Consider the following 20,261-nt stretch of genomic DNA (forward strand, 5'->3'; position numbering starts at 1 on the left):
TGTGGACCCAAGTGACAAACCTCAGTTGTTGCACAGAATTCACTAAGGGCAAGATAAAAATCTTTGACAAAATGTGTCTTTTTTCAGCAATGTCAGATTAAATTCAAAGTATCACCACAGCCCACAAATATGTGCCTAGAACATTTCCTTAAATCTCTTCCCAATGTTATGTATCATGTGTCCTCATCACAGTTGACAGAGCTGGAGACAGACTCTTGATTTTGATGTCTCTTTGTTTGTGGTGATTTTGGTTGTCATCCTCGGGTTGCTTCAGGCCATGAGGGCCCTGTGTGTGACCCCTATTCAGTGGCAGTTGCCTTCCCTGTCGCCATGGAACCCAGCCTCAAACTGATAGGAGAGTGGCTCTGTTAATCAATGGTGGTATAAGTACAATAGAAGGGAATAACCTATTCAGGAAACCAGGATATAGGAGCAGTTCAGGTAGAGATGAGACATTATAAAGGCAAGAAGCCATTTGTAGGTGTCTTGAGCAGGCCCCTTTTCAGTAACGACATGACTGAAGAGAGTATAAAAGAAGAGATAACAAGAACTTGTCTGAAAGGTATGGTGATCAGCATGGGAGTTTTAAAATTACATTTGCACTGGAAAATCAGAAGAACAAAGGTAACCTAGATGAGCAGCTCACAGACTGTTTTATTCAGAACAGCACTGTCTGAAGTCAACCAGAGAGTAGGCTACACGAGGCCTGATATTATGCAACAAGATAAGATTAATTAATGACTACATAGTGAAGGTACCTCTTAAGTAGCAGCAATCCTAATATGATTGAATTTTATATTCAGTTTAAGTGAAAGAAGAACAGCTCCAAGACTAGAATTTTAAACTTCAAAAAGGATAATCACAAGTTCAAAGCTGGCTAGAGTGATTTGGCAAATTCTTTTAAAGGATGGGCCAATGGAAATGCAATGGCAGACAGTTCAGGAGATATTTCAGAAACCATGTGACCAAAACAATACAACAAGAAAGAAAAAATCCAATATGAGGATCCACTATCCACAGTTAACTAAAAAAACTAAGATAGCATCAAATTTAAATGAAAAGCTTACAATTGAGCACTGATGGGAGGCAGGTCAGAAGATTGAGCAGAATGTAAACATAGTGTAGAATGACTAAAAGTTTAATTGGGATAAAATTACAGTAAAGCAGAAAGTTAGCTGGAATCATAAAAATAAACTGTCAGAGGATCTAGATATATTTCAAAATGAAAAGAATTTACAACGTGAGAGTAGATACTGTATAAAATGAGACTGGGGGAATTAATCATGGAAAATGAGGAAATGGCAGATGAATTGAAGAGGTATTTGGAAACAGTTTTTACAACAGAAGATACACGTCTTCCTAGAAATGACTATAAATCAGGAAGGTGAAGGAACAGACAGATTCAAGAAACTTAGAATCACCAGACAATCTGCCTTGAAACCTCTCTCCTCAACTCCATCACAGGCCCCAAGAAAACCTTCCACATTAAACAGATGTTCACCTGCACATCTGCTAATGTGGCATATTGTATCCGCTGTTCCCAGTGTGGCCTCCTCTACATCGGGGAAACCAAGCAGATGCTTGGAGACCACTTTATGGAGCACCTATGCTCAGTTCGTGACAAATGACAACACCTCCCAGTCGCGAACCACTTCAACTCTCCCTCCCACTCCTTGGACGACATGTCCATCCTGGACCTCCTCCAGTGCCCTTTACAAGCTTCAAAATCTCCCCACCCCCAACCTCATCCCAAGACCAGCACCCCGTCTTGCCCCCACCTCCTTGACCACTCCGGCCTATCCGCTCCTCCCACCTCACTGACCAACCCCCACCCTCATTTCTTACCAACATTCACCTGCTAGCCTCATCACCGCCTCCTTGCCCATCCATCTTCCCTTCCACCTGCCCGCCCCTCCCTCCTCACTGACCAACACACATCTGAACTCCCTATACATACCTTTACTGACTTCATCTCTGCCTCCTTGACCTGTCCGTCTCCTCTCCACCTATCTGCTCTACCACCCACCTTCCATCATTGCCTCCCCTGCTCTCTGTTTATTTCAGAGCCCCCTTCCCCTCCCCCATTTCTGAAGAAAAGTCCAGACCCGAATCATCAGCTTTCTGGCTCCTCTCATGCTGCCTGGGCTGCTGAGTTCATCCAGCGCTACACCTTGTTACCTACCGCTGAGGAAACTGTTCAAGCCATGGCTTGACAATTCCCCTCGGTCCTCATGGGTTTTTCCTCGGCTTTAAATATTTTTAATCAGTAAAGGATTTAAGAGTTATGGGGAAAAGTCAGTTGAGGATTATCAGATCATCTTTGGTCCAAAAGGTGGATGGTAGAGCAGACTAAATTTGCTGAATAGCCTACTTCTGCTCCTATGTTTTATGTTCAGCTTATGATCTGGTTTACTCATCCATTTACATTGTCACTCCCCCATTCTGAACTTATTTTGGAGAAAGGTCATTGATGAAGCAGCTGAAGATGATTGTGGCTAGGACACTATCCTGAGGAACTCCTGCAGAAATGCCTGAAGCTGAGATGACTAAACTGCAAGATCTACAACCATGTTGCCAGATGCTAGCTATGACTCCAACCAGCAGAGAGTTCTCCTCAATTCCTATTGACTTAATGTCCCAGATCTTCTGGTCTCCAGATCGTCAGAGAAGGGACCCTGTGGAAATCCATCCCATTGACAGTCAAGGAATTTCCAGGGAAGTTTGGACTTCCAACGGGCTATTCCTCTGCTCCCCAAGACCCTCTGACCCATTCTAACAAAAGGTCAGAGACTATGGGCAGTTCCTATTTTCTTACTGGAGATATTGGACAGAAAAATCCCAGTCTAATTTCTGGATAAATGACACTGCCTCAATCACTCACACTGACCCCCAGCTCCTGTCTCCAACTCCTGTCTACCCCTACCCTGGACTTGCCCAACCATCCTCACTGACCTCACTAACACCCTTCACTTCAAACCCATACTAATCTAACCATCCCTCCTGATCTGACTAGACGACGTTGACCTGACAACACCCCTCCAGTATTGCCTGACTACCTGACCCAGCAAACCAGCAAACTTGACGTGACTCTCTGTAACCTACATACTAGCCACTCTACCCATTTATGCCTTTACTTTCACCAACCCTTCCACCCTATCCCTTTACTCTTACATTCAATCAACCACTCACCCATTCACTTGTTCATTAACATTCACACTGGACATTTACATTATTAAACAGCCATTAGTCCCTTTAAATATGGTGTGCCCTTTTTGCTGCTCTCTGTGTGAATTTCTGCACTGAAGGAGTTTTTATGCATTATGATCAGAAGTCTCGCCTCTTACCAGATTAGTTTTTGCAGGTAAGTAAATATTTTTCTCTTTGATCTACTTCAGAATTAGCGTTTCTACACTGTTTGGAAGTTTGCGCTAATTCTGCTAGGCCACCTTGATGCCACAGCCAGACATTGGAAATGCTGCCGTGATGCCAAGGGTAGTTATGTCAGCTCACCTCTGGATTTGTACTCTTTTTTTCCATGTTTAAAATTGTAATTATTCCTGGATTTGAGTGGGTCTGGTGGAGCCCAAACTGAACATTAGTGAACAGATTATTTGTGAGTAACTGCCATTCCTTGCTAACATTGTTGCTGACACAACCCATCACTTTGCTGATGACTGAGAGTTAACTGATGGGTTGGTAATCGATTTGACTTGTCCTGTTTGTTGTGAACAGGCCCAATGTTTCCTTTAAAATTTAAGCTTGTAAGCACCTGTTTACAATTTTTTTCTGCAACCATGCGCACTTGGTATTTGTAAGAGAGCAAGGCCTCAGTATGCCTTGCAGCCTGCTCACCCATATAGCTTAGCGGGAATGTTGAACCATGCATACCTAGATAATGAGAGATAATGGGAACTGCAGATGCTGGAGATTCCAAGATAATAAAATGTGAGGCTGGATGAACACAGCAGGCCAAGCAGCATCTCAGGAGCACAAAAGCTGACGTTTCGGGCCTAGACCCTTCATCAGAGAGGGGGATGGGGGGAGGGAACTGGAATAAATAGGGAGAGAGGGGGAGGCGAATGTTCTGTTTTGTCATGTAGATGGCAGCATTTTTTCTACATATTATTTGAACTGACTTTGCTGTGCCAGTTTAAAAGAACTGTATCGAACTACGTCCCAGTGAGAATGGCTGTAACTTTGTGAGAACAATCAAAGCAGCTGACTCTTTAATATTGTAAGAAAACTCATCAGTCAACTGATCACGACATCATCTCCATAGTAGCCAGTGAAATGGGAATGCAGCAGATTCACTGCATAATTTGTCCTTTTGTGAATGCGTGGGAGTACCAATAACCCTGAGGTTCACAAAAGCAGACTGATAGCGCCACTTGGATCTGATACCCACTGAAAGCGACTGGGCTGTAGAACCATATATGGAGGACGTTCACAGAATGAAATAAAAAGCATTATTCAGACTCTCCAGTAACCCCTGGCTGTCCTACCTGAGCAGGAGCAATTGTAATAATTTCTCGAATGTATGGTAAGTAGTTGCAAATCTATTGATTGAGAGTGTTTTAGAACCAGGGCTGCTGTCTATTAATGAACTCACTTATACTAGAGTTAAATTATTGCTGATATCACATAAAGTGAAGATCGTTACCCCTACGAGGCCTGTGGGGAATCACTAATTAATCTCCTTGAGGCACTCATTGAGAAGGAGTTGCCTTGGTAATCCAGGGGTGGGTCTGCAGAATTGTCTGTGCCAGGCTGGGACTAGCCTTTGCATGCCACAAGCAGCGGTTCTATTTTGGTATTCACCAATAAACGATGTTTCTTTCCACTTGGGTTTTCTGAGTTATTACACTGGAGACAAGAGTTAAGAAAAGTTTCAGACTGATTTGCCTTTCAATGACCCCAGTAAACCCAAGACATGGAAAAATTGAAAATGCCGCAGTTTGGGAAATACCTGACGATGTGGGTTTGGAGGACTCATCTCAGTACACCGAAAGAATGAGATACTTTTTCAGGCAAATGGGATAGAAAGAGATCACTGAGAAAAATTAATTCTCCTGAATGCTTGTGGGCCCCAAAATTTCATTATCATAAAGGGTTTCCTTTGATGAACTGATAGATGTGTTAGTGGATCATCATGACCCCAAGCCATCTGTTATATAGCAGTGTTACAAGTTAAACACAGCAAATAGACTTCCTGAGGAGCCAGTTATTGAATTTTTGATGAGACTGCGGAAATTGTTAGAATGCTATGAATATGGGTCGGCACTTCAGGAAATGTTAAAGGATTGCTTAATTTATGGAATTAATAACATTGTGATTCATAGGAATCTACTGACTGAGCCATTCTGGACCTCAAGAAAACCATAGAACTGGCCTTTTCCTGCAAAAACAATGACATAAAGGGCTTGAGAACTTAAAGGATCCATAGGTATTACTGTCCTCAATTTTGGGTGACCCCCAAACCACGGAGCCAACCCCCCCAGCGATAATAATTGCAGCTCCCATTTGTTGTCAAGGAAGAGCGATTTGAGACGGAGGCCACAAGGCTTATGAACTGTGTGGGACTTTTCTCCATAATACAGTGAGGAGCAAGAACGTTCATGCCACACTTATGGTCACAAAGTTTGCCCCAGACAAGACTACCCCAACGGGCAAAATGTGTACCGCCCAGGCCAAAGGGCAAGGCCACCTCAAGACAGGGCTTTGCAAATAAATCTGCCTGAAGATGAGGAATTGATGCAGCAAAATTGCATCATTGTTCCAAAGTGGACCCAATTAATATAAAACTTCAGATAAATGGCTATCCCCTAGACACGGAGCCAGGCACAGGTGCTGCTGTATCTATTGTTTGGCATAAAAACTATAGGAAACACAGATGGCGGGGGTTGAGCCTTGCAAGACACCAAGGCTAGATGGCCACATACACAGGAGAGCCTTAACATACTGTTGGGAACACTGTAACTACAGTTACACATAGGCAGCAGACAGTCTGACTCCCCAGGTCTCGAACGTTTGAGAATGGACTAACTACAGAAAATCTTCCTGGATGGGCAATAGGTCGTAAACTCATTGGGAACTATCCGAAAGTCTTCCAAGAGGCAAGATAAATGGCGCTGGGACCAAGGTCTATTTAGGCCTGGAGGCTCGATCCAAACACTGGTTCCCTATGCCCTACATGCCAAAGTACAAAGTAAATTGGAACTTCTAGAGGATCTTGGCATCATACACCCAGTGCAATTTGCTGAATGGATCAGTAGTCCAAGTTTTAATACCTGACAACCTGGTCCATCTCTATGGGGATTATAAAATGGCAGTCAACAGAGCTTCCCACTTAAATACCCTTTATCATGCATAGAAGACATGTTTGCAAAGCTGCCTGGAGGTCACACATTTTCCAAATCGAATATGAGCTATGCCTCCAACTTGAAGCTGAGGTGTTATCTAGAAAGTATGACACTTTAAATACTCTCAAATGACTGTGAGCACATTTATTTGCCTTTTGGGGTGTCTTCAGATTGTGCCATCCTTCAAAGGATGATGAAAAACATCCTCCAAGTGTTGCCCAGAATAGCAGGAGCTACTGAAAAGGAAAGTTTGGAGGAGGCCTTTGTGTGTGTTTGGAGGAGGTGTTTGTGTGTAACTGGTGTCTGTTAATGAAGGGAAGTGTGTGTTCGAGGTAAACAAGGTTACTTACCTTGGGTACAGGGTTGTCAAGGATGGATTACACCCTTTCAAAGAGAACGTGAAGGTCATGGAAGGGGTTCTGACTCCAAGAAACAGAATATAGTTGAAGTTTTTCTCGGTCTCATAAATTACTATGGGAAATTAAACCCAACTGGCTCACCCTGCTGGCACCTCTCTAAGTCTTGATAATATAAAGTCAGAATTAGTCTGCAACAACTCCATAGAGGCCAAATGCAGTCATCAATTCACCCTTTCTTTACACATGAACAGTCCTTGACTATAGTACTGTTTCATACAGAATCAGGCACCACTGTGTCAGCATCCCTGATACTCAACCTTTTTTATGTCAGCCAGGGCTCCCTGATTGAACGAGATTAACAGCTGCAATCAGGGAACTCATATTCTATGAGGCCTAGCTGGCTGACATGGTTACAATCTCTACATAGTTGTGGCAAACGCAACAGCAGAAAACCTTTGTAAACATCAAACAATAACTACTGTTGACAAATATATCTGCTCATCATGATCGCTGAGGCCATTCATTTTAATCTGCGATGTGCCTCACCATGGGATAGGGGAGTGATATTATTACTGTTGGGTTGATGGGACAGAATATCCAACTGTGTCTGCATCTCAAATGCTGATAAGGCAGAAGGAAGTATACCCAGATCGAGAATGAGATCTGGCCATAGTAATCGTGCTGAAAAAGTATGCCTGCAGTTGACATTTCACCAGACTAACTAATCACAAACCTCTGCTGGGTGTCTTCAGGAAAGACAAGATGATTCCACTTACCATATCATCTCCGATCCAATGCTGGGCACTGCTGTTGGCTGCCTATGAATATACCTTGGAACATTGTCTAGAGAGCCGTGTGGCCAATGCAAATACTTTGAGCCACTTGCTGCTACTCACCAGTCTGCCTTCACCTTCAAAGATGGATGAAGTTATCATGATTATCTTGTGGTTGTCCCACATCCAGGCTAGCTACCAATACTCCATGAATTGCACAACACTCACTCATGAAATTCTGAACTGGAAATGCTTGGAGTTATTTTTGGTACCTTGCCATAGACACTGATAACGAAAACTTGGTCAAGGGAGCAAAATTTGCCAGGAATTCCAGAAGGTCACACCAGCAGCTTCAATGCACCCATGAAAATAGCCAGGGAAATACTAGGTGTATGTACATGCAGATTTTGTAGGGCCATTTATGGGCTCTGTATTCTTAATCCTTATCAATGCCCATTCAAAATGGATTGATGTGCAACATGGTAGGCACAGCAGGGGTAGAGTACCTTATCTCTCCATCTAACTCCATTTTAATTGAGCCCTCATCTCTCTCCCTACCTCCCCATAACCTTCTGATGATTTGTGTTGCACTTAATCGGCTTTGCATGCACATATCCATTTGGTCACATGGAGATGAACTGGTGCTGATGCTTAATTAACAAAAAAAAAGTCATGATGATTTGGTGATGAGAAAACGCTGTTCAGTTGTCTGATAGTGCTTCCAGATGTGAAAAACAATAAAGCTGACCCAGAACCCAACCATACTTCTACGGATACTTTTGCATCCGGGTATCTTTGGAGAGGGAGCACCAATACCGTTGATGCCTTTAGAGAACAGTGGGTGTTATCAGAGATGTAGTGCTTTATCTCCCTATCCATCTCCTTTCTGATCTAACCCTCATCCCCACTCCTTACCTCTTCCTCACTTTTGATGCTTTGCATTGCCCTTAATGGTCTTTGTATTTAAATATCTAAGTGGCTACACGGGTGATTTACTTGTGGTGGTTAACAGCTAAAAGCATTTTAAAAAAGGTCACAGTGATTTAGTGATAGTAATAAAAACCTTTGGTCATGTGAAAGCACTTCTGAAAAGTACAAAAGAAAAAGCAGACACAGGGATCAATTTGCAGAAATGCCTGTTCCGGATTAGGACTAGCCTCTGTATGCTGTGAGTCGTGGCTCTACTTTGGTGCTCAACAATAAATGATGATTTTTTTTCCAGTCAGGCTTCCTGAATTATTACGTGATAGTGGCACCACCGTTGCCGGTTTGTGATAAGCTATTGTTTCCTGGACCCAACAGTGTCCATGAAAAGGGAAACACGCAGTTTTTATTTAAAGCTTTGTTCTGACACAAAGGTTATTGATTCAAGTTGATCCTACCTCTCCCTTCCACAGGTACTGCCCATCCCACTTATTGTTTACAACATTTTTTGTTTGTATTTCAGATTTCCAGCACCTTGTGAATATTTCGTCTAGCTGTAGCTCCATTGACCATAACTGACTCTCTGCACTCAGTGGACAATAAAACCATGTGTTGTGCACTGGCAGAAAATTGTATAAACACTGAATATAGTTCCATTCCTGTACTCATGCTAAAAACCACATGCTGAGGTTCATAACAGGTTATTTTATGTTACAAGCAGTAAATCAGGACTGCCTTTGAACTAATATTCTAAAAGGTTGTGTAAAAGGTTGGTTAATACATGAAATGCAAAGATGGCAGAGGATAACCACAAGAGTGTAAAGTTGTTAAAGTTCCCTGGAATTTGAGATTCTGATTTTGAGGAAGTATCTGTCAAGTTTCCTTTGTGCAAGTACAGATTCAAAAAAACATAAGTTTGAACATAACATAAAACCTGTGAGCAGGCGTAGATGAGAGCCTAGTTACTCAGACAGAATTAATTCCTGGATTGCAGGAAGTTCTCATTTTCATAGAATCCCGACAGTGTGGAAACAGGCTCTTTGGCCCAACAAGTCCACATTGACCCTTGGAGCATCCCACCCAGACCCATCCCCCTTTAACCCACAAACCTCTGAACACTACGGGCAACTTAGCGTGGCCAATCCACCTAGCCTGCACATCTTTGGACTGTGTGAGGAAACCCACGCAGACATGGGGAGAATGTGCAAACACCGCACAGACAGTTGCCCGAGGCTGGAATCAAACCGGGGTCCCTGGCGCTGTGAGGCTGCAGTGCTAACCACTGAGCCACTGTGCTGCCCATGTTTTGTGAAACCATTCTACCTGTTATGATCCAGTTGATGTTAATATTGTACAAGTCAGATCCTAGAGTGAAACCTGGCTTGATAGACCTTAACTTTTTTTTTAACAGTGGTGTTTAGTTGCTGAAAACATTCACATGTTTGCTAGGGTACTTTTAACATAAAGAATGAAGTGTTTACCAAACAGCCACAATATCTTAGGTGGAACCTCCATGAACACAGAAATAGGAATAGGCTGGTCAGTTTCTTGAGCCTGATCCACTATCCAAAGAGATCACAATTAATCTGAAACCCATTTCCATCTACCCACATTTGCCCTACATTGGTAATACTTTTCGTTTGAAAATAACAATTAGCCTAATGTCAATTGCTTTTCAGGGTGTGAGTTCTAAACTTCCATCGCCCTTTGTGTTTAAAAGTGTTTCCTGATTTCACTCCTGACTAACCTTGTGCAACTTTTAGTCTCAGCCCGCTAGTCCTGGATTTCCTGACTAGTGAAAATAGTTCCTCTCCATTGACCTATTTGTTCTTTCTAATACCTTGAAAACTTTGATCAAATTACCCCATAACCTCCCAAATTCCATGGCAGGCAATCTGAGTTTGCCTAATCTCTCCTTGTAATGTAACCCTGGGAGTCCAGGTATTATTTTAGTAAATCTGTGTTGCACTGTTTCCAAGGTCAACATCTCCTTCAAAAGGTCTGTCATCCAGAACTGATCACAGTGACTCCAGATGTGTTGTACACTTGAAGCGTGACTTCTACCGCTTTGTATTTGAGTCCTCAAGAAACAAATGCTTGCTTTCCGAGTGCCTTTTGGATTATTTTTCTGTTACTCATAATTTAATGATCTTTTTCTTTTCTCTAGTGATAGTGATTCCACTGAATCTCTGTAGTGTGGAAACAGGCCATTTGGCTCAACAAGTCCACACCGACTTTCAGGAAACCATCTTACCCAGACTCACCCACTTACCCTATCCCTGCATTTCCTATGGCTAATCCACCTAAAATATATATCCCTGGCCACAAAAGGCGATTTAGCGTGGCCAATCCACCTAACCTGCAGATTTTGGACTGTAGGAGGAAACCAGAGCACCCCGAGGAAATCCATGCAAAGAAAATGTGCAAACTCCACACAGAGAGTCACCTGAGGGTGGGATTGAACCCAGGTCCCTGGCACTGTGAGGTAGCAGTAGCTGACCACTGAGTGACAATGCCATCCTAAGATCAAAGGAGTTAAGCTATCGTCAAACACCATGAGCCCGATGTGGTCAGAACATACAAACTTCAGATATGGAGTCAGGTGAGCTACCATTGCGTCAGAAGCTCACACACATCCTCAGTTTAATCATTTCTAGGTCCAAAGTAGATTATCTTACCTTTTCCTTCATCGCAATCCATTTGCAACAGACTTTTCTTCTCATTTAATGTATCAATTGCTCTAAGAATGTAATGTTTCTATCTACGCAGGATCCAGCACCAGCTTTTGTGATGATGATGATATTTGGATACTTGGTTCCTCATTCCATCAGCTAAGTCATCAATAAATATGGTGAATAGTAGAGGCTGTTGTGTTCACATGAGCAACTAGGAGCTAGCTAATTGCTCTTGCAGAGGGCCAACATTAACTCAACCGCTGAATGGGCTCCTGTGTGCTGTAACACATTAAGATCATAAGATGTAGGAACAGAAGAAGGCCATTCAACTCAATGAGTCTACTCCACCATCCATTCTGTAATCACGGATCCTACGTGATACCAGTAGTCTCACACTGCCAATGCAAGTACCTGCCTATTGCTCTCTGTCTCCTGTTGCTAAGCCAATTTCCGAAACAGGTCAACAATTTGCCTTCAGTTCCATGAGCTTCAACTTTAGCTCACAGCCTGTTATGAGAAACTTTATCAAATGCCTTCAGGAAGTTCATACAAATGGCGTTCATGAGCATCCCCTTGTCCATTACTTTTGTTGTCTTTTCAAAGTCAATCGCTTTCATCAGACATGACCTACCCTTTACAAATCCACTTGTTTTGATGAAAACGCATCAAGGTGAAATATTGATTCTGTTGCTCTCTCTATATATGTCTTCAGAGCTGCCAATAACTTGTCATTTTTCTGTTCTTGATAATAAAATGTGAGGCTGGATGAACACAGCAGGCCCAGCAGCATCTCAGAAGCACAAAAGCTGACGTTTTGGGCCTAGACCCTTCATCAGAGAGGGGGATGGGGTGAGGGTTCTGGAATAAATAGGGAGAGGGGGGAGGCGGACCGAAGATGGAGAGAAAAGAAGATAGGTGGAGAGGAGAGTATAGGTGGGGAGGTAGGGAGGGGACAGGTCAGTCCAGGGAAGACGGACAGGTCAAGGAGGTGGGATGAGGTTAGTAGGTAGGAGATGGAGGTGTGGCTTGGGGTGGGAGGAAGGGATGGGTGAGGAAGAACAGGTTAGGGAGGCAGAGACAGTTTGGACTGGTTTTGGGATGCACTGGGTGGAGGGGAAGAGCTGGGCTGGTTGTGTGGTGCAGTGGGAGGAGGGGACGAACTGGGCTGGTTTTGGGATGCGGTGGGGGAAGGGGAGATTTTGAAACTGGTGAAGTCCACATTGATACCATTGGGCTGCAGGGTTCCCAAGCGGAATATGAGTTGCTGTTCCTGCAACCTTCGGGTGGCATCGTTGTGGCACTGCAGGGGGCCCATGATGGACATGTCATCTAAAGAATGGGAGGGGGAGTGGAAATGGTTTGCGACTGGGAGGTGCAGTTGTTTGTTGCGAACTGAGCGGAGGTGTTCTGCAAAGCGGTCCCCAAGCCTCCGCTTGGTTTCCGCAATGTAGAGGAAGCCACACCGGGTACAGTGGATGTAGTATACCACATTGGCAGATGTGCAGGTGAATCTCTGCTTAATGTGGAAAGTCATCTTGGGGCCTGGGATAGGGGTGAGGGAGGAGGTGTGGAGGCAAGTGTAGCATTTCCTGCGGTTGCAGCGGAAGGTGCCAGGTGTGGTGGGGTTGGAGGGCAGTGTGGAGCGAACAAGGGAGTCACGGAGAGAGTGGTCTCTCCGGAAAGCAGACAGGGGTGGGGATGGAAAAATGTCTAGGGTGGTGGGGTCGGATTGTAGATGGCGGAAGTGTCGGAAGATGATGCGTTGTATCTGGAGGTTGGTGGGGTGGTGTGTGAGAACGAGGGGGATCCTCTTTGGGCGGTTGTGGCGGGGGCGGGGTGTGAGGGATGTGTTGCGGGAAATGCGGGAGACGCGGTCAAGGGCGTTCTCGACCACCGTGGGGGGGAAGTTGCGGTCCTTGAAGAACTTGGACATCTGGGATGTGCGGGAAAGGAATGCCTCATCGTGGGAGCAGATGCAGCGGAGCCGGAGGAATTGGGAATAGGGGATGGAATTTTTGCAGGAGGGTGGATGGGAGGAGGTGTATTCTAGGTAGCTGTGGGAGTCGGTGGGCTTGAAATGGACATCAGTTACAAGCTGGTTGCCTGAGATGGAGACTGAGAGATCCAGGAAGGTGAGGGATGTGCTGGAGATGGCCCAGGTGAACTGAAGGTTGGGGTGGAAGGTGTTGGTGAAGTGGGTGAACTGTTCGAGCTCCTCTGGGGAACAAGAGGCGGCGCCGATACAGTCATCAATGTAATGGAGGAAGAGGTGGGGTTTGGGGCCTGTGTAGGTGCGGAAGAGGGATTGTTCCACGTAACCTACAAAGAGGCAGGCATAGCTGGGACCCATGCGGGTGCCCATGGCCACCCCCTTGGTCTGTAGGAAGTGGGAGGAATCGAAAGAGAAGTTGTTGAGGGTGAGGACGAGTTCAGCTAGGCGGATGAGGGTGTCGGTGGAGTGGGACTGGTCGGGCCTGCGGGACAGGAAGAAGCGGAGGGCCTTGAGGCCATCTGCATGCGGGATGCAGGTGTATAGGGACTGGATGTCCATGGTGAAAATGAGGTGTTGGGGGCCAGGGAATTGGAAGTCCTGGAGGAGGTGGTGGGCGTGGGTGGTGTCACGGACGTAGGTAGGGAGTTCCTGGACCAAAGGGGAGAAAATGGAGTCCAGATAGGTGGAGATGAGTTCGGTGGGGCAGGAGCAGGCTGAGACGATGGGTCGACCAGGGCAGGCAGGTTTGTGGATTTTGGGAAGGAGATAGAAACGGGCCGTGCGGGGTTGGGGAACAATGAGGTTGGAGGCTGTGGGTGGGAGGTCCCCTGAGGTGATGAGGTCATGAATGGTGTTGGAGATGGTGGTTTGGTGCTCGGGTGTGGGGTCATGATCGAGGGGGCGGTAGGAGGTAGTGTCGGAGAGTTGGCGTCTGGCCTCTGCGATGTAGAGGTCAGTGCGCCATACTACCACTGCGCCACCCTTGTCTGCGGGCTTGATGGTGAGGTTGGGGTCGGAGCGGAGAGAGCGGAGGGCTGCCCGTTCTGCGGGGGATAGGTTGGAGTGGGTGAGAGGGGTGGAGAGGTTGAGGCGGTTAATGTTATCTCTAGAGATGAAGAGGTCGAGGGAAGGTAGGAGGCCTGGGGGTGGTGTCCAGGATGAGGACTTGTGTTGGAAGCGGGTGAAGGGGTCAGTGGAGGGAGGGTTAGGTTCCCGGTTGAAGAAGTAGGCGTGGAGGCGAAGGCGGCGGAAAAACTGTTCTATGTCCAATCGTGACTGGTATTCGTTGATGTGTGGTTGTAGGGGGACAAAGGTGAGCCCCTTACTAAGGACTGACCGTTCGTCCTCAGTCAGTGGGAGGTCTGGGGGGATGATGAAGATGCGGCAGGGTTCAGTATGGCTGTCTTCTCTGGGGTTGCTGGCTGTGGAGGTTCTGTTCTCATTGTTTTAAAAGTTCATGTACATTTTCTCTGCTCAGGTGAGAGTTTTCAATATATTCAGTGACACTATTTTCAATCACAGATTTCACTAATTTCTAGACAGCTGACGTTAGGCTGACAGGTCTAAATTTTCCTGGTCTCCATCTCATCTTGCTGAAACAGCTTCACTAAGTTTAGAATCATAGGTGGAGTCGTGTGCCCTTTCCTGTGCTAATGATCATTTAATCAGGCAGGAAGCTAGCATAACGGCCCCACCTACATCTCAATGCCATTAGTGGCAAGCAGAGGAATTGCCATGTAGAATGCAAACAAGCCAGCTCCCAGAGGTTCCCTCATTCAGTTGCAACCACTGTATGATCAAAGGACCTGGCATCAAAGTAGGAATGGATGAAGAGAGATAGCTGTCTAAGAGCCACACTGCTGCCCTTGCTGATGACTTTTGTTGCAATGCTTTGAACTTCATCATATCATGAGCTTTATTGTATACATGCCGTACACTGATAAACTTTCAACGTAATCTATTTTAATCTTAAATTTAACACAGAATGCCTCCTTGAATTGTGCTTGATAACATTTATTCAATGATTTTCTATTTCTGACCCCTGAAAATTTAATTTTTTCCATGACTCCATAGGTTCAATGCACAAGGAAATTGATGTACATTACCCTGCCAATTTGACTGATAGATGGAGCATTCATGATCCAACTTTAAATCTTCAGGACATTGTGAAACACTTTACAGCCAACAAAGTACTTTTGAAATATTGTCAGTGTTGTAACATATGCAAACATAACAATGTGTTTGCATACAAATGGTAATGAGAAAAACGACCAGAAAAACCTGTTCAAGTGGTATGGATTAGCAGTAATATTGACCAGGATGTATCAAGAATAGAAGGATTTACTATCAGGGCGGGATGTAACAGTGTTGGCGTCAATGCCATAGCAAAAACCAATTTGACTGAATCAGAGATAGTAAGAACTGCCGATGCAGGAGTCAGATATGACACAGTGTGGAGCTGGAGGAACACAGCAGGCCAGGGAGCATCAGAGGAGCAGGAAAGTTGACATTTCGGATCAGGACCCTTCTTCGGAAAATTCCTGACCCAAAATGTCAACTTTCCTGCTTCTCTGATGCTGCCTGGCCTGTTGTGTTCCTCCAGCTCCAAACTGTGTTATCTCTTAATTTGACTGACTGGCCTGCTTCTGTGATGTTTATCCAATATTTCAAAAAAAAGGAAAGTATTTGAGACAGAAATCTCCCTGAAACTGAGGGTCACAAGTGGGAGAAATAGAAATTTTTAATAAGTCAAAACTATGATGAGTCTTTCAAAGAATTTACGAGACCTCTTGCCATTTTTTTTACACTTACTTTCCTTCATTTACAGAAATAAAACTTAAGAAGCACAGGTACCTGATTGCATTGATCATCACTCTGATGGTGGCTGGTGTTGTAATACTGGTGACAATATCTGTGGTACAAAACAAGTCACTGCCAAAGAAACTGAAGGTAATTGTGAATATCTTTTGTAAAGTTCTATAATGTCCTGCATATGTTTTCTCATATGCAACTTAAGTTCCTGCTTCCTGGCCATGTTTTATTATTTCTATATGTAATTTTTTCTGGCTTTTTTTTATTCATTCATGGGATGTAGGCATCACTGGCAAGGCCAGTATTTATTACCTATCCCTTATTGCCTGACAGCAGTAAAGAGTCAAACACATTGATGTGAGTTTGCAGACACACGTAGGCATGATCAGGTAAAAGACATTAGTAAACCAGGTGGGTTTTTAACAACAATTCACCAGGTATCATGGTAAGATTCAAACCCACGACTCCAGAATATCAACCTGGGGTTCTGGATTAATGATCCAGTGACATTTCCACCATGCCACCCCTCCTCCCTCATCTTACCTACCCATTCCACCCATTTGTTAATCTCTTGGACTAATCAGCTCCCTGAACTCGAGATGAACCTTGAGATTCCTGTGAATTTTTGTGTCCGTATTTCAAGGTTGGGGATAAATGAAAAGTATAAGCAGATCTCAGTAAAATGTATCACTGTTCTTGGACCAGAAAATGTAGCTCTTGCCAACCCTAGAAAACAATCTCAATGCTGAAGAATGAGCTTCCTCAATTCTAGAGTCACAGTGTCATAGCGCGCAGAAATGGAGTCTTTGGTCCAATATGACCACGCTGACCAAGTTTCCCAAACTAAACTCATCCCACTTTCCTGTGTTTTGCCTATATCCTTCTAAACCTTTTCTTTTCATGTACCTGTCCAAAAGTCTTTTAAATGTTGTAACTGTACCTGCATCTGCCACTTCCACTGGCAGTTCATTCCACGTATGCTTTTCAGAGTGGTGGCCTGTGACCAGTGGTGTGCCACAAGGAACAGTGCTAGATCCACTCCTTTTCATCATTTATATAAATGATTTATACGTGAACATAGCGGGTATGGTTAGTAAGGTTGCAGAAGACACCAAAATTGGAGATGTAGTGGACAGCAATGAAGGTTACCTCAAAGTACAACGGATCTTGATAAAATGGGCCAATGGGCCGAATTGTGGCAGATGGAGTATAATTTAGATAAATGTGAGGTGCTGCAGTTTGGGAAGGCAAATCAGGGCGGGACTTAAACACTCAATGTTAATCTCCTGGGGAGTGTTACTGACCAAAGAGACCTTAGAGTACAGGTTCATAGTTCCTTGGAAGTAGAGTCCCAGGTCGACAGGATAGTGAAGAAGGTGTTTGGTATGCTTGTCTTTGTTGGTCAGCGCATTGAATACGGGAGTTGGAAGGTCATGTTGTGGCTGTACAGGATGTTGGTTTGGCCACTATTGGAATACTGCATGCAATTTTGGTCTCCCTGCTATAGGAAGAATGCTGTGAAACCAGGAAGGGTTCAGAGAAGATTTACAAGGATGGTGCCAGGGTTGGAGGGTTTGAGCTATAGGGAGTGGTTAAATAGGCTGTGGTTATTTTCCCTGGAGAGTTGGAGGCTGAGAGGTGACCTTGTAGAAATTTTAAAAATTATGAAGGGCATAGATAGGGTGAATAGCCACAGTCTATTCCCCAGGATAGCAGACTCCAAAACTAGAGGGCATAGGTTTAAGGTGAGATTTAAAAGGGAACTAACGGGCAACCCTTTCACACAGAGGGTGGTGCGTGTGTGGAATCAGCTGCCAGAGGAAGTGGTGGAGGCTGGTACAATACAGCATTTAAAAGGCATCTGGATGGGTATATGAATAAGAAGGGTTTATATGGGCCAAATGCTGATAATGGGAGTAGATTAGTTTAGGATATCTGTTCAGCATAGACGAGTTGAACGAAAGGGTCTGTTTCCATGCTGTGCAGCTCTATGATTCTACATGAAAAATTTGCCCCTCAGGTCCCTTTTAAATCTTTCTTCTCTCACATTAAAAATATGCCCTCAAGTTTTGAACTCCCCCATCCTAGGTAAAGACCTTGGCTACTCACTTTGTCTTGGCCGTCAAGATTTTATAAACCCCTATAAGGTTACCCGTCAACCTCCTATACTCCAGTAAAAAAACGTCCCAGCCTATCGAGCCTTTCCTTAAAACTCAGACTCTCCAGTCTAGGCCACATCCTGGGAAATGTTTTTTGAACCCTCTCGAATTTAATAAAAGTCTTCCAATAGCAGGGCAACCAGAACTGTACAGAATACTCCAAAAGTCCAGTACAATCTCAAGATGATGTCCTAACTCCTATACTCCATAGTCTGAGCAATGAAGGCAAGCATGCTAAATGCCTTTTTAACCACACTGTCTACTTGTGGTGCAATTTCAAAGAACTATGTACCTGTGCCCTTGTCTCTCTGTTCAACAATACCATTCCAGGCCCTACCATTAACTGTATAAGTCTTGCCCTTGTTCATATCACCAAAACAAAACACCTTGCATTTATCCAATTTAAACCCTATCTTTCGTTCTTTGGCTCATTGGCCTAATTGATTCAGGTCCCTTTGTAATCTTAGATAACCTCTTCACTGTCAACTATACCAACAGTTTTAGTGTGATCTGTAAGTGTATTAACCATGCTTCCTAAATTCTCATACAAATCATTTATAGAAATGACAAACACGAGTGGACACAGCACTGATCCCTGTGAAACACTGCTGGTCATAGATGTCCAGTTCAAAATACTTTACTAAAGTCCATGTAGAATTTTTGGAGAATAAACACCCTCAATCCTGGACAATAAACTCACTGAGCAGGAGGTCACACCAGAGACAGAGAGCTCATAAGTCATTGTATGATACAATATCAGAATTTTGCACAATGCATCTTTTTGGACTTGATCTCCAGATAAAATACAGGCTGGCAGCTCAACACTTGCTCCTGCTGTGGAAAAGACAAAGCCCTAAAGTTGGTAAAGCACATGACAGTGAGATTCTAGGCAAAGGGAAGCAGTGATGCAGTTTTGTGCTCCTCTGATGGACAGCCTGAATGTTGGGCCTGTTGTGTGAATCAGCTTCCTCTGAAATCATGTTAGTGACATAATGCATTACAATCTAATATATGTCATTGCAGAATGATGCCATGTTCCTTTCCTGTATCCACAGTATGGAATAGTGCTTGATGCTGGTTCCTCTCACACTGCATTGTACATCTACTCCTGGCCAGCTGAGAAGTTGAATGACACTGGTATAGTCACGGAGGTGGATTCCTGCAAAGTGAAAGGTAGGAGATTCCCTGCCTGAAGTTTGCTTAGATGTTACTCAGAACTCCTACTCTGTCTCTCACCCTTACTTTCTCCCCCTGTGCGCCCACACTTACCTCTGCCCCTTTTGCCTTTCATTTTTTTCTCTTCTGCTTCTTAAGTTCTACCCCTCTCTAATTTGCTTGCACTCTCCCTTTGGTCTCTTGTTCTCCCCTTCTGTCTTACTTCTTTCTGCATCCCTTGCTGCTGACCTTAACCCTTCCCTCACCAACAGCCCTTCCGTCTCTCTCACACCCTCCTTCGCTTTCTCCTTCATTCTTTATCTCAGGCTGTCCCTCACTGCCTTTGACTTAATTGCCTATTTCGCTGTTATCGTCTCCTTCAGTCTTTTGCTCTCCCTGTCTTTCTCTCTTTTCCCGATTTTCCCTCACTCTCACACACTTTCTTCCTCTCTGTCTGTCTTTCCTCTCTCACTTCCTTCCTCTCCCTCTTTCTCCCTCTATCTTCTCTGTATCTCTATTCCCCCATGATCCCTTGTTCCCTCTCTCAGACACTTTCTCTCTCTCTTAACACAGTGTCTCTTCCTCGCTCACTTTTTCCCTTTTATCCTCTCAATCTCCTCATATCATTCTTTCTTATTGTATCTGACTCTTATTTTCCTTCTCAATCCCTCTATATCTCTGTTCCTTTTTATCTTTTTCTGCCTTGTTCTCCCTCTCCTTCTTCTCCAACCCTGTGCTCCCCATGCCCTCTCTCTCATCGATACCTCTGACTATAACTGTTTTTCTCTCTCTTCTTTATTTATTTAAGTGATAAGGGCATCTCTGGCTTGGAAAGCATTGATTGCCTATCTTTATTTGCCCTGGAAAAAGTGGTAATGAACTGCCTACTGCAACCCCTCGGGTGTAGGGACATCCAGTATGCAGTTACGATGGCAGATCCGGGATTTTGAAGGAACTTCCTTCCCTGCCTGACTCTCTGCCCCATTAAAAATATTTCATATCCACATGAAATAAACAGAATCACAGGAATAACATTTGGTTATATGTATATAC

At 44.3% G+C, this 20,261-nt stretch overlaps 1 protein-coding gene across 3 annotated transcripts in view; it reads left to right on the top strand.

Moving 5' to 3' along the window:
• The window catches only part of entpd1 (ectonucleoside triphosphate diphosphohydrolase 1), a 118,257-nt gene that overhangs the window by 52,712 nt on the left and 45,284 nt on the right, over window positions 1-20,261 (top strand). For 2 of the 3 annotated variants that reach the window (XM_048551333.2, XM_048551332.2), the window contains 2 exons: window positions 15,911-16,032; window positions 19,109-19,226. In XM_048551333.2, the coding sequence (XP_048407290.2) occupies window positions 15,911-16,032; window positions 19,109-19,226 (240 nt within the window). Of the gene's footprint in view, window positions 1-4,351; window positions 4,541-15,910; window positions 16,033-19,108; window positions 19,227-20,261 lie in introns of those variants that run through there. The other variant, XM_048551334.2, reaches the window with a different exon arrangement.

The sequence above is a fragment of the Stegostoma tigrinum genome, chromosome 20 (genome assembly GCF_030684315.1).
Source record: "Stegostoma tigrinum isolate sSteTig4 chromosome 20, sSteTig4.hap1, whole genome shotgun sequence".
NCBI classification, from domain to species: domain Eukaryota; kingdom Metazoa; phylum Chordata; class Chondrichthyes; order Orectolobiformes; family Stegostomatidae; genus Stegostoma; species Stegostoma tigrinum.